The sequence below is a fragment of the Botryllus schlosseri genome, chromosome 2, assembly GCF_051294905.1.
Source record: "Botryllus schlosseri isolate E-star chromosome 2, Bs_hap1, whole genome shotgun sequence".
Lineage (NCBI taxonomy): Eukaryota > Metazoa > Chordata > Ascidiacea > Stolidobranchia > Styelidae > Botryllus > Botryllus schlosseri.
In genome coordinates this window covers 22,641,068-22,656,271 of record NC_137237.1, presented here as the reverse complement: position 1 = coordinate 22,656,271, position 15,204 = coordinate 22,641,068, and the positions used below count along the sequence as shown (strand labels likewise).

The 15,204-nt window shown below is 42.5% G+C and overlaps 2 protein-coding genes across 2 annotated transcripts in view; both read left to right on the top strand.

Moving 5' to 3' along the window:
- LOC145434183 (serrate RNA effector molecule homolog) overlaps window positions 1–15,204 on the top strand; it is a 356,705-nt gene that overhangs the window by 298,426 nt on the left and 43,075 nt on the right. The window lies entirely within an intron of this gene.
- LOC145434160 (TLC domain-containing protein 2-like) lies at window positions 7,032–11,616 on the top strand. Its single transcript, XM_080311475.1, has 5 exons — window positions 7,032–7,324; window positions 7,442–7,524; window positions 8,111–8,193; window positions 9,174–9,349; window positions 11,261–11,616. The coding sequence occupies exons 1-5, from the start codon at window positions 7,107–7,109 to the stop codon at window positions 11,484–11,486; spliced, it is 786 nt and encodes a 261-aa protein (XP_080167601.1). The 5' UTR covers window positions 7,032–7,106; the 3' UTR covers window positions 11,487–11,616.

Sequence of the window (15,204 nt, the reverse complement as noted above, 5' to 3'; positions counted from 1 at the left end):
TGGCGGAGGGGATATTAGTGTTAGGAGTGGTGGATATTAGTGTTAGGATTGGTGGATAGGGATATTAGGGTTGGGGTGGGGGAAAGGGGGATATTAGGGTTGGCGGAGGGGACATTAGTGTTAGGATTGGTGGATGGGGATATTAGGGTTGGCGGAGGGGACATTAGTGTTAGGATTGGTGGATAGTAATATTAGGGTTGGGGGAGGGGGAGATAGCGTAGTCGTAACGATAAGCGCCCACCAATCTGGCGGACCCGGTTCGATTCCCGTCGGAGGTTTATGTGGGCTCCTCTTCCCTCGCCGTTGCCGCTCTTACGGAGACAAAAAAGACCAACGAAAGAAAGCACTCACAAGGAATGGAAAGAACTAGTAGAAAGGACCGCGGCTTCAATAAGATCAACATCGAAATGAGCTGCGACATCGGGCACGGCTTCGATAAGATCAACATAGAAAAGAACTGCGACATCGGGCACTCTAGACCGAGGTGGAAATTAGATTAAAAGGATCGCAACTGCATGCGTGTCGTTCGACATCCTCCTATCTGCTCATTACATCGCATTTTGTCTTATCGCATGTACATTGTGTGTGACTTGTTCAGATGAAACATGTAACCCAACGATTAATAATATGATATTATTACTATTAGGGTTGAGGTGGGGAATGTTAGGGTCCATTCATTACATTCAGCACCCATTACCATCCGTTCAAAAGATACATATTTTCCAATTGCCAAGACAGAAAGTATCGAATCTTTCATTCGAGCACGGGGTTAGATCGTTCTAGTTCATTACAAAACTGATTCAAATATAAGCGAGTGATTAATATGATGCCTATTGAATCAATAGGTTACGTCAATTCACGCGGAGTCATCATTACAAACGATGGAAAAACATAAGCGGGTGAATTCAAGCCTGCAGGCTCGTGCCGCTAGGACATACTTTGCGATAGGTGATGCTGGAGCAAACTGATGATAATCAGTATGTTGATATTTCATCCTTTCGAATACACGAAAAGATTGCGATTGAACGAAAAAATTGGAAGGTATTGAAACGATATGTAGTAGTCGTTGAAAGCGGACATTCGGACACCACACTTCCTGTAGCCATAAGACAGTGTAAAGAGGCACTTACGTCGTTGTAGCCTTGTAGGATGGGCAGTTGGACACTGAATATAAAGTAACAGAAGTGATGGGATGATAGCCTAATGAAGTGGCATGTTTCGGAATGATGGGCCGATATATCAAATTGAGATTTGAATGTGGACGTTCTTGACGACTGTCGGGATGGCCTTCGAGGCTTTTAGCGATGTCTTTCCCAAACTTATTTCCACGGCGTATTTCAATATCGAATATATTTTACATATAGATAGAAAGTCTCGAATCGAGAGGTGAAGTCAATACACGCATTCATGGTTAACACGACCATATGGAATTAGAGATAACTGACCTACCGTATGTTAGTTAATTATCTATAATGGAATCAAGATTATATAGGCTTGTCCGTGCATTAGTCGAGCGTCTTCATAATTAATAATCCGTATTGCCGTAACCACTTTTCAGCGTTTCTGGATCATTGGCTGTGGACCTGTGGTACCCAACACAGTGACGTTGAAAATATACAAAATGTAGGCTACATAGGACATTGTTGGATGATATGTAACAAATATCACATAAATGTTTAACGATCGCGCTAATGCGATCGCAACCAGAATTTATTCCCTTAGCGACCTATATGTTTGAGTTGTGACAGAGAAGACATTCAACTATGGGTAGCGGTGATAAGAGTAATCAACGTTGCTACTCAAGTAGTACAAGTAGCGACTTCAAACTTGGTAGAAAGTCAGTATTATAGGCCTGTTTTGAATCGAAAACTGTTCAAGTAGAAGTAGAAGTATGCAGAAAATGCAACCAGTAGGCTATAGTGTGTGTCGATAAAATGTACTCGAACTTGAAGTGGAAGAATTTGCTTCGTCCTTTGACCCTCTATTACTACGGGTTAGAGCTGTCATTGAAAGGACACCGACGAGAGTTCATCGATGTGTTTTTCAGTCACTAAAGTCTTCACTGCCGCGTTGCCCCCTAGTTGACTCTGTATTCGGCTTCATCCAGCGATCGAAAACAAAACACGTCACAATGTTCACCGTACGTATTTAAATACCATGCCGCCCTGACCGAGTAACATTGAGTTGATGATGGCGGGGGCGAATGTATATCCGAGTCTTTCTAAAGTAAATTGGAGGGAGCTGACTTTGGCGACAATCGACAAGGCAAGCGCAATTGCTTGGTGCCGACAGCACGGACTGCTTGCGAAACAAATGCGATGCCCCGAATGCAATGGCGATATGGCGGAATACGAGCGGAGCACAAAAATCGGATTCCGTTGGCAATGTCGAGACCGCGACTGCAAAACGACATTGCAAATTGTGAAAAATAGTTTTTTCGAGGGGACCAGATTTCAACTTCAAACCACCATCGAATTGCTGTATTTATACTCGTATGAAATGGCGTCGTACAAAAATGTTAGACGGGATCGCTAGCGATGAGACCATCTGTAACTATCGCAACTACGTCCGAGACATATATGCCGAGTATTTCGTGGACAATCCACTTCAATTGGGCGGCCCTGGAAGAGTCGTTGAAATCGACGAGTCGGCCTTTGTCCGCAGAAAACATAATGTTGGAAGAACGGTCAAGACGCAGTGGGTGTTCGTGGGCATCGACGTTGAATCGAAAGAGGGATTCCTGGTGGAAGTCGAGAGACGAGATGCTGGTACTCTTTTGCCCATCATACAACATTATATCCTGCCCGGAACGACTGTGATATCAGATCTTTGGCAGCGTACAATACGGTGAGCAATTTGGGCTACCAGCATCTCACAGTAAACCACAGATTAAACTTTGTGGACCCGATCTCCCACGCAACGACAAATCACGTTGAATCAATGTGGGCCCGAGCGAAACAGAGAAATAAGCGGGAGTGCGGGACTCATCGTACTCTCCTGGATACGTACTTATTTGAATTCATGTGGCGCCTCAAATTCGGCGACGATCCATTTCAGAATTTGATAAATCAGATTCGCACTCGCTATCCTGTTTGAATTTATACTTATTTACATCCATGATTTACACTGTATTTTTTCGTTGGCTTTGCTACATTTATTATATTTCATTCGTTAACAAAACAATGCGTGAATTGTACCGTCTCCAGTGCTCCTCAGACAGACATGTGCATTGTGCATGGTGCAATGTGCATGCAGTGACATATAGTGGTATATTGATATCAGAGCAGGGGCTACCAACTCGAAAAGAGTAAAGAGCCACTTTTTCAACTTGGCAATCGCCGCCGGCAGCATCATGTCAATTTCAAGGAATAGGTTAGCTAAGGTTCTACGGTACAGCATCACTCGGGTACCAAATAGTTTCTCCACACCCTTCCTACGGGCGGAAATGAGTGAAACACACCACTAATGATGCATCAGTACGGTGTTAGTGCGTTCTGCTTCACCCTAAGAAGTCAAAAAGTTAGTACACACAAGCAGAAACAACTTAGTACACACGCAGAATCAACTTGTCATGAAAATACATACCGCATAGGCTATTTATCGTGTATCATACAATACTCATTAGGATTGATTGTGAATGCTGCATGGCATCAACTGTATTTGTACTGCGTCTGCTTCACAAGTTGTGTAGGAGTATATTTACCAATAGTTTGAAAGAATAGTTTTGGCTACTGGTCATTCAACGACGTCTATCCCGATACTTTTCAACTTTCAATTTGCCGTCGAGAAAATCGAAATTATTAAGTCCCGTTCGCCAAGACATTGTTATCTATAATTCCATATGCTCGTGTTCTTCCATGAATGCGTGCATTGACTTCACCTGTCGATTCAAGACTCCCTATCGATATGTGGAATATATTCGATATTGAAATACGCCGTGGAAATAAGTTTGGGAAAGACATCGCTAAAAGCCTCGAAGGCCATCCCGACAGTCGTCAAGAACGTCCACATTCAAATCTCAATTTGATATATCGGCCCATCATTCCGAAACATGCCACTTCATTAGGCTATCATCCCATCACTTCTGTTACTTTATATTCAGTGTCCAACTGCCCATCCTACAAGGCTACAACGACGTAAGTGCCTCTTTACACTGTCTTATGGCTACAGGAAGTGTGGTGTCCGAATGTCCGGTTTCAACGACTACTAAATATCGTTTCAATACCTTCCAATTTTTTCGTTCAATCGCAATCTTTTCGTGTATTCGAAAGGATGAAATATCAACATACTGATTATCATCAGTTTGCTCCAGCATCACCTATCGCAAAGTATGTCCTAGCGGCACGAGCCTGCAGGCTTGAATTCACCCGCTTATGTTTTTCCATCGTTTGTAATGATGACTCCGCGTGAATTGACGTAACCTATTGATTCAATAGGCATCATATTAATCACTCGCTTATATTTGAATCAGTTTTGTAATGAACTAGAACGATCTAACCCCGTGCTCGAATGAAAGATTCGATACTTTCTGTCTTGGCAATTGGAAAATATGTATCTTTTGAACGGGTGGTAATGGGTGCTGAATGTAATGAATGGACCCTAACATTCCCCACCTCAACCCTAATAGTAATAATATCATATTATTAATCGTTGGGTTACATGTTTCATCTGAACAAGTCACACACAATGTACATGCGATAAGACAAAATGCGATGTAATGAGCAGATAGGAGGATGTCGAACGACACGCATGCAGTTGCGATCCTTTTAATCTAATTTCCACCTCGGTCTAGAGTGCCCGATGTCGCAGTTCTTTTCTATGTTGATCTTATCGAAGCCGTGCCCGATGTCGCAGTTCATTTCGATGTTGATCTTATTGAAGCCGCGGTCCTTTCTACTAGTTCTTTCCATTCCTTGTGAGTGCTTTCTTTCGTTGGTCTTTTTTGTCTCCGTAAGAGCGGCAACGGCGAGGGAAAAGGAGCCCACATAAACCTCCGACGGGAATCGAACCGGGTCCGCCAGATTGGTGGGCGCTTATCGTTACGACTACGCTATCTCCCCCTCCCCCAACCCTAATATTACTATCCACCAATCCTAACACTAATGTCCCCTCCGCCAACCCTAATATCCCCATCCACCAATCCTAACACTAATGTCCCCTCCGCCAACCCTAATATCCCCATCCACCAATCCTAACACTAATATCCCCTCCGCCAACCCTAATATCCCCATCCACCAATTCTAACACTAATATCCCCTCCGCCAACCCTAATATCCCCCTTTCCCCCACCCTAATACCCCCCACCCCAACCCTAATATTACTATCCACCAATCCTAACACTAATATCCACCAATCCTAACACTAATATCCCCTCCGCCAACCCTAATATCGCCCTTTCCCCCACCCTAATACCCCTCACCCCAACCCTAATATCCCTATATCCACCAATCCTAACACTAATATCCACCAATCCTAACACTAATATCCCCTCCGCCAACCCTAATATCCCCATCCACCAATCCTAACACTAATATCGCCTCCGACAACCCTAATATCCCCCTTTCCCCCCACTCTAATACCCCCCACCCCAACCCTAACATTCGTCTTTCGAAAGGCACAAAAAAAAATATATTTTGACGTTTATAATTTTTTTTTCGTGTTCATGGAAAACATTCATCGGTGATCATGGTGAACACTTTTCGATGTCTGACTGCCATCGAAGAAGTGCCTCAACTTTTCGTAATGACATTCCATTTACGGGAATTAGCCTTTATATTGGTGAAATAAAAAGCTGTGGCTGAGGAGATCCTTCATTTTCGCATGTAGTTGAGTTACTAGTAGTCACAATCTAACCGATAGAACTATTATGTAAGCAGTTTATTGATGCAAATCCTTGTCTTTGGTAATGTTCTTTGTGGCAGTTTGAACACTTTATACTGAATGTTTTTCCAAGCTGCTGTATTCTGCCTTTCAAAACGTAGGCCTACCGGTGGAAATCGATAAATATCTTTTGTTCGCTGGTATTTTGTTGAGGTCAATTATGTAATTATTGGTTCATCTAGTTCTCTGAACACTTAAAGTTCTATGAATATTTTAGAGTCTATCGCTATGCCTACTGGTATGAGCTACGGTATGGTACAGATCTCTTGAATCTAGTTTTTCGATGGTTATTTTGTAGGCTTACCATATTTTCTAATCTAAAAAGAGGACACTTTTTCAGAAATTTGAGACTTGCAAAACCAGAGAAGAATTCTCAAAAATCGGTGAATTTTTCCCACTTTGTGATCGGTTGACTAAAGAAAAAAAAAAAGGTCAACTTTTCGCTTAAAGCTCAAATCAGTGAAATCACCGTTTTTCACTCCGAAATACCCGCCGGAGCATCACTTCTGTGCTAATTTACGGCATATCACTCGCAATTTGCTCTAAATGTGACCTAAATTTTCAAAAAAGAGGACAAAATCTCAAAAAAGAGGACAAAAGGGCGTCCTCCGAGGACACTTTCAAAAAAGTCAAAAAAGAGGACAAATCCTCTTAAAAGAGGACGTATGGTAACCCTATTATATTGTGATCAATGTTACCTCTAAGCTGCGCCAATGCGCAGTGCTGACACGGCCTCTGCGAACAGAAAAGCCATGTTGCGCACAAAAAATGCAAAGTGATGACCTTGTTTTTAGTCGTTATGCACTGTTGTCCAAGGGTCTGCGCAGTGAGTTGGTGGGTGTGCGCAGACTAGTCGAAAATTAGATGGAACATTGATTGTGATTCGATTTCATAGATATTCATGGATATTGCTTACTCATTAATGCCATTCTACAGTCTACAGCTTACTCTACTTACTTAGCGCAATTGCCTCAAGCATTAATAATAGAGGCCTACTTGCTCCGGGACAATATAATAGAGTTTGATAATATTACAAAATACAGTGTAAAACATATTATGACAGGACCTGTTCCAGTTCCATTAGGTTATTCCTCGATATTGCTCTTGTCAGACAGTTGTACAATTATGTTTTCTGTTCAACGATTGGAAATGTCTAAATCTCTAGTTTAGTGGATAAATTTAACGTTTGCTTCATTTCATTCAGGTTTTATATTATTTTCTTCCCTATGGATGTTGTAAGTGCCGTTACTGATTACCTCTCGCATACGAAACTAGGCTTTGTTACTATCTCTGCAGCTGCATTTTTCACTGTGAGATTCTTCCTTCAACTCTTTTCAATCGCACCAAAATCGCAATTCAAATCGTCGCAAGAAAAGTATTATTGGTACAATGTACTGGGATCCTTAATCCACTCAATTGTCTCAGGGACATGGTGTCTCCTTTGGTAAGCTTATAGTGCGATGAAAAGATGACCATGATTGGGATGGAACTTAATTTTGTTTAGAATAAAGTAACACCTGTTTATCTTGTGTTTATTTGGACTTGTCACTTCATTTTGCAGCTTCTACTATGATTGGAAGATGGCTTTTGATCTCGTCAATGGACACAATCACTTCTCATATGCCCTTGTTGCTGCCTCTACAGGTTTGTTTTACCCTGAAGGTAAATTCTGTGTCATTTAGAGTGGGAATTGGAATCCAGCTGGTGCACAAATCGTAGTCAATGTGATGCATCGAATTAAGCCATTTTTTTGGAACTACATGTAATCTAAGTTTCTTTGGCTAAGTTTTGTTGCTGAACTGGCAGTAATGGGTTGTGATAATGTGAATGACCTGTGTTGTCTTGCAAAAGCTTTGTAGCTATAATTTTATCAATCTATATCTATGGAGATTGTATCTAGTTTTTCATGAAATGTCAAACAGCATTGCTGTGCTTTTTAGCTGTATCATGTACATTGTACAGACTGTGCGTGACTAGGGTTTGAATCACAAAGACAGCTAGCCACGATACTAACATAAAAATAATAATGCTATGGGGTGTCCAAGTATGTGTTATTTGGTTATAGTCTGTCAATGGTGTATGAAATTTCATGATCCTGCTCGGATTGTTTCCGGTCCCATTTTGCAAGTAGCATTCGATCAGTTTCACCATGTCTGCAATATTATTCATTACCTGCTCACAGTTGAATAATGCATTTGTTTCCAGCACTCAACCTCTCACATTTTTGCAGGATATTTTATTTATGATTTTGTGGACAATTTGCTTTTCTTCGCTGTCTCCAGAGTGTGGGAAATTCTATTGCACCATGTTGTGGTAAGCTGGCTTTTGAATGCTGCTTTTGTTTTGATTGTCATACCAGGGTTAAATACACAATTATGTAATGTGTTGTTAGCTAAGTACGGTTCGTTTTCAGATCACCACTATGAACACTGCCAGAATTTATGTTGCATGTTTATAATATATCTATTATGCATATCATTGGTGTGACCTGTGTTTAGCCAAGTGTTGCTCATTTCGAAGAGACTTGTATGTCCTTCATGAGATGTCCGACTCTGCCATCGTGTGGGATGGGCGTTTTTGTGATAGTGATAAGCGAATGGAATCAATTGACTCTTGTAATCATTCTCTATGTATAGAACCTTTGTGCCTTCTCCGATTACGCATTGTTTCAGGAAATAATGCATGTGACACCTGCTGTGTGCTATATTACTGAGCTTACGGTACGAGAGTACGTGTTGAATATCGGTATATCAACCTAGTTTATCGCGGCACAGCTCAATGTTCAATTGTTCATAGGCTCAGCTCTCGACGACTTCAGAATTCGCACTTTGGCACCAAACGCAATACTCGTGAACTCGATTTCGACAGACGAATAAACATTTTGCGCCATTGAGCTCGGGATCGTTTCCAATTGTCCATTCGCGAATTTGCGGAATTCTTGAGTTTGAAACACATCTACAAGTGTGCGTGTGTGAAAAAAGAACTTGGAAGGACGTAATTGCGTCGAATCATCACGCATGACATCGTATTCTGGCAAACACAATTTGAAAATTCCGACACCAACGGGACTCACTTGACGCCATCAATCCTAGACTGAAGACTTCGTATTTTTGTAACGAAGAGTACACGTACAGACACAGAATACGAATTCGCGCGCGTCCAAACACAAACATTGCAAAATTTCAAATGCGTTTTTGCAGCCGGAGTTAGCACTCATCTTAGTCGTTTTTGGCAATCAAGCAAAAGTCGTGTACAACAAGCTTTCTCGTTTAACGTTCTTTCGCTGTTTCTAGGTCATCTCCTGCTTCGGTATATCATTGTTAACCGACCAATTCGTCGGATATGCAGTCGTGTCGTTACTCGTTGAAGTCAACTCCGCTTTCCTGCATTGCCGTCAACTCATGAGGCTGGCGAATATCTCGCCCACGTCTGGCAAATACTTCGCAATTTCCGTAGCCAACATATCGACGTAAGTCTCGCGCATTTTGTTAGTTACACTCATTTTTACCAAATACGTTGGGGTGGGGAGAATTTGTATCGCATGTTTGTTACCGCCAGTCTAAGTAGTATTACTACTTCCGGTTGTCCTTTTTAGCTGTTTTGCTCTTTTGCATGCTGTTAATGCGACCGGCACTTGTTACTATTTACGGCGAATTCGCATGTAATTGATTCTGATGACTTAGCGCGAAACCTCATGAGATTCTGTTTGTTTCGCTATGTTATGCTGCATTGCTGTAATTGGCCGGTCTTGAAATTGAAGGTTATGTCCGTTGATGCAAGAAAATTTAGCGAGATTGTGTTTATTCAATTTCAACATTGAAAATATAGAGATATTCATTGTACCAAGGCAACTGCAAACGGGGACAACGGTTAGGCTATCGGGTTTTCTGTCCGACTAGAACTACTATAACTTATGTGAATATGTCCAGAACTTGGCGTTCACCTCAGTTGGTATTACAGAGAGTGTTGATTGCCACCGAGCACACTATTAAAACGTAACCTCTGCGTAATAACTATGGCAGTCACTGTCATAGGGAGGTTGTAACTTCATATTTAACAGCCACCAAATCCGTCTAATCTTCAACTCTCGGGTTAGCAGTGAATCCTACTCGTGATTGATTATTCCATCGATCAGCAAATGACAGGTTAATGTACGATAAGTATCGTCGATTTTTTTCCTGATTCTGTATCAACACCAGTCCACATCCTCAGGCTCTCGAGTTCCAAACAGCGTTGATGGCGGTGGAATATATGGCCCTGATGGCAGATTTATTACGCCGAATAGCTCTATAAAGTACAATCTCGGCGTCAGATTGCTTCCGCGACTGCGATTGCCGGCCGCACACTGCGCGCTTGATTTGAGATCCGTGTAATTCGAGTGTAATGAATAACTGTGCCTTTGCCGTTTGAGGCATGATATCAATTTTCATATTTGCGCCTGTCCCGGGACTGGGAATCCATATTTATACAGAGCTCGCTCTCATTTCGACAAGCTAGAAATAACCACATCCTCGTGTACTGTGCCAGTGCACCTCGCTCAACACAGTAACATTCCATTCGAAGCAACGGAAGAACCGCCCATTTCGTTAACAGCTTAAATTTGCGACGTAATTCGTATCCTTGTAATGAGTTTGATCGGTTATAATTTTGAAGCATACGAAACACGTAGTAACATAGTCAATGCTATGTGGGCGTTTCTGTGAAGTTGTGGTCTGCCGACAGCATTGTCACGAAGTACAATTTAATAGATATGGCCGAAACGTACCGAATTATCTTTGATGATATAGTACTGGCACGATTTTCTTTATGGCCGCGTAAAAGCTACATATTTGAACTTCCCTCATCGTTCATTATCTTATGATGTCACAATGAGTTGACGCGCGAATACTCTGCTCGACTCGACTCTCGAGGCCAAACGCTCCGTTCCCAATCGAATCACTCGGTTACTCGATTTTCCCGACCTATTGGATAATTGAATATTCGCGATTCTCGACCGTGGTTGCGCTAACTCGTGCGAATCTTATCCGGCCAACAGTTAAAATACTGGTAAGAAATATGTTTTGATTTGAGCGTTTGATCTTTGATCCTAATCTGTCATGGGCTGTTACGTGTAACGCTCCACCGATGTAGCTGCGATCTCACTCAGAAATTGGTTTACCGGCTTAACACTGAACTAAATCAAGAGGCCGTGTTGTGTTGCTTCGTCCAATGATATCCGGCAACGCGCAAAAATTATACCCAGTCTGCGGTGAACCAAGTCCCCGACGCCTGGTTATAAATGTAACTGCACTAGTGCACTTAGTCGAAACGCAATGGTAGCGCCTTTTCGTGCACGGGTCTGTTAGCTGTTTCATCTGTCTAAATTCTATTGTGCTTTTAGATTCTTGGTCTTTCGGCTTTGCGTTCTGCTGTACATGGCCTATTGGCTGAGAATCGCACCTGTGCCTTTTCCGTTTCTCTGCGCCGGAGTTAGTGGGATGTTCGTCATGCTTGTGATGAACGTCATTCTCTTTTATCGGCTGTTCATCAAGGACTTCCTCGGCAAGGACCGGCGGCGCGCGCAGAAAGTTCCCGCGGCCAACGGCTACTCCAAGAAAAAGCATTGAGATTTTTATTTTTCCATTTGTTCTTCCACGTTTGTGTGTCGCCGTTATTTACTAATATGCAATTGTTTTCATACAATTCCTTTTTTACGACAAAGATATTGCTAATTCTATTTAATCACTCGCAATGCTGCGTGGGTAATTTTTTTTGTCTGACGTGCCCGCTTTCGGTTGACGCGCATACTTTTCGTCGCGACTGAGTCAGGATGTATGTCTTCACAGGATAGGTCAACTGAAACTATAGCTACAGAGTGGTTTCTTTATAGATGTTTATTGTGCTGGCCTTGGCATAATAGTAATCGGCAGGTCATTTATCGACATTCAGAGAGCTTGACTAGTTCTCGATCGAATGCAGGCATCGATGTCCCTCGTTTGTAAGACCTCGAAAGAATACGGTCTGTGACTACTGACTAGCTGCTTCATCGGACTTCCAATACTTGCGCCAATGCAGCGTTAATCGGATCAATTCGGGTTTGTGTTCGTTGGAAATTCGTGAGATTTCCTAGCCCCGAATTGATTTCCCATGAAATTGCTAAGAAATTAGCGATCGTGTCAAATTTTATAGCCTACTTATACTAAGTTTATCAATTTCGTATTCTTCAGGCGCGAATTCACAATACTTTCCGATACCTGGTACCAACCAAAACACTGCTGCCGTTTTTGAAACTGCACAGCCCCATTCGTCTGGGTAACTCAGTTTGTTTTTGTGGCAGCTGAAGAGCATTCGTGGATCTGTAGGCATCCTGAGAATTTACAGCTGCACTGCGGACATTGTCTCTGGATGCAGTCTGGGGGTTGTTACAATTAGAGAATATATCCTAGTATTGATTGAGAGTGTTGAACGCTGGGACGGTGCGAGCAGGGCGGTAACAGCACTTCGTCAGGCCCCCCAAAAAACTTTGGTCTTGGGCTCCCCTTAGGGTTATAGATCGAACTTCTGGGGGGCTTCGCCTCCCTCCGGCGATACCCTGTTTACCGCTATTTATCATATTCGTTGTGAGTTTGTTCAGTGAACCAGCTTTTGTCGCCTAAGCGCGCGAAATTTGTAAAATTCATTATTGAATCGGTCAGTATGATTGGGAATTGTATATATAATGTTATCAATTTTTATCTTCTCTCTGCTCACGTAATCAGATTTGCCGGTAGAGCTGAGTGAGGTGTGTTTGAAAAGGTAGGACCACTCAATAATAATTAAACATCTTCGGGCGTATACCCGTTGGCCCTGAACGAAACAGCACCTCGTCAGGCCCCCCAAAACGTGGATCTTGGGCTCCCATAGGGTGATGAAACGACCCCTCCATCACGTTGTTCGCGTCTGTCACGAAATCATCTGTACTGTATTGTGAGCCAGCGCGAAAAAATTCGTTAATTTATGATAAAATCGGTCAATCAGATCGGCGATTGCATATATTTTATGCTATCAATTTATTGTCCTCTCTACTCACGTAATTAAATTTACCGGTAGAGCTGAGTGAAGTGTCTTGAAAACGGGAGGGCCCGTAAATAATGATTAAACATCTTCGGGCGGGCGGACCCGTTGATATGACTTAAGTGACGAATTCGTACATGATGTTATTTCGTGACTTCCAGTCTGCTATATTGAAAAAATATAGAATCGCCCAAACGTAGGCTTCTAAACTAAGAGACGCACACGATTTCAAATTGGTATTTCTTCACTGGCATAAATTTTTTCTCAGCGGGGCTGTTATTGTGAGCTTCAGATTGCAAAGACAGGAACATTCGCCGCCAGTCATTTAGGCGCCTATAAGGACAATTAAACCTATATGTATTTTGTATATATAACCAAGTCTTCGGTCAGCATAAGGGAATAGACCTTTGCGGCCGAGGTTTTCTCGCTGCCGATCGTTCTGGCACACTTCTTGGAGTCGCATGATTGTATGTTTTGGTGGGTCGTGGCGCGGTAATGGCCCAATACCCAATAATAAAGAGAAATGGCTACTGGAATTCGCGGGCAGCGCGAAAAAATTTTGAAAAAATTGCATACATTTTCAAAAAATACTATATGATTTATGCTAATTCACGAAATAATTTTGGGCCCCCTTCGAGCTCGCCCCCCCAATTGGGGGGTTTGGGGTGCGGCAGTTACGGTGCTGGGTGCGAGTGCCAGGGTTGCCATATTTTGGGAATCCGGAACGAGGACACTTGCTCAGACTTACAATACCGGGGTAAAATTTGTAAATTTTCTCCTAGTTTGTAGTTGGTTGACTAAAAATAAACTCAACTCCCACCTGGCCGCGTTACTTGAGTTCTAATTTCCTATATCTCAGTTTAAATTTCACGTGCTTTTAACCAAAATTTTCAAAAAAGAGGTCAGTCAAGGCCTCCGATGACATTTTCAAAAAAGAGGACTAATCCTTTCAAGAGAGGACATACGCAGGGCCGTAACAGCACTTCGTCAGCCCCCCCCCCCCCCCACAAAAAAACCTTAGGGTGGATTGCACAGATGTCGATTAAGTCGTAATCGTCGATTAAACGTCAGTAATCGGCTGCCTTCCGTGGTACAGATAACGATTAGCCACTAAGGTAATCGGTGATTACTTTTCAATCGGCATCTGTGCAATCCACCCTTAGTCTTGGGACTCCCATAGGATGGTAAATGGAGCTTCTGGGGGGCTTCGCTCTCCAGACCCCCCTCCGACTATACGCAGTTTACATTGGGTATACGCTGTTTCTTTATTGGCTCTCCGTTTAGTGAGTCTGCTTTGATTGCCTAATCACGTGGAGCGCGAGAAATTTGTATATTTCATGACTGAATCGGTCAATAGGACGCTGTTTATACATTGGGTGTCCGTTTAGTGAGTCAGCTTTCCTTGCTTAATCGCGCGAAGGGCGAGAAATTTCTACAATTCATGACTGAATCGGTCAATATGATAGGTAGGCCTATTGCTCTATTGCTATCAATTCTTATCCTCTCTGCTTCCGTAATCTGATTTACCGGTAGAGCTGAGTAAGGTGTGCTTGAAAAGGTAGGACCCCTCAATAATAATTGAACATCTCCGGGTGTATACCCGTTGGCAGGAACGAAACAGCACTTCGTCAGGCCCCCAAAAAAACTTGAGTCGTGGGCTCATATAGGGTGATAAAGCGACCCCCCTCCCCAATCACGTTGTTCGCTTTTGCCACAAAATTACAGTTGTACTGTTCAGTTAGCCAGCGCTAAGCGCGAAAATTTCTGATAATGCATGATAAAATCGGCCAATAAGATCGGGAATTGCATATAGCCTATATTCCTATCAATTTCTTGTCCTCTCTACTCACGTAATCAGATTTACCGGTAGAGCTGACTGAGGTGCCTTTGAAACTGTAGAGCCCGTAAAGAATTAAACATCTTCTGACGGGCGGGTTCGTTGTTATGACTTCGTTACATGATGTTATTTCGTGATCTCCTGCCTGCTATATCAAAAAATATGGAATCGCTCAAACGTACTAAACTAAAAGATCACATGATTTCAAATTGGTATTTCTTCACTGGCATCTAATTTTTCCCTGCGGGATGGTATTTGTCTTGTGAGGTTCAGATTACTGTGACAGGAACATTCGTCGCCAGTCATTTAGACGCCTATGGACAAATAAACCTACATGTATTTCGTATGTATAACGAAGTTTTTGGTCACCATAAGTGCAGTCCTTTTCGGCCAAGGTTTCTTGCTGCCGATCGTTCTGGCACACTTCTTGGAGTCGCGTGTTACATGGCCTAAAA

What these genes read in the sequence shown, in the direction of transcription:
- LOC145434160 (XM_080311475.1), top strand. Translation starts at nt 7,107, where the DNA reads ATGGATGTTGTAAGTGCCGTTACTGATTACCTCTCGCATACGAAACTA. An exon ending in GGGACATGGTGTCTCCTTTG is followed by an intron (nt 7,325 to 7,441) that starts GTAAGCTTATAG and finishes TTCATTTTGCAG; the next exon opens with CTTCTACTATGATTGGAAGA. An exon ending in CCTTGTTGCTGCCTCTACAG is followed by an intron (nt 7,525 to 8,110) that starts GTTTGTTTTACC and finishes ACATTTTTGCAG; the next exon opens with GATATTTTATTTATGATTTT.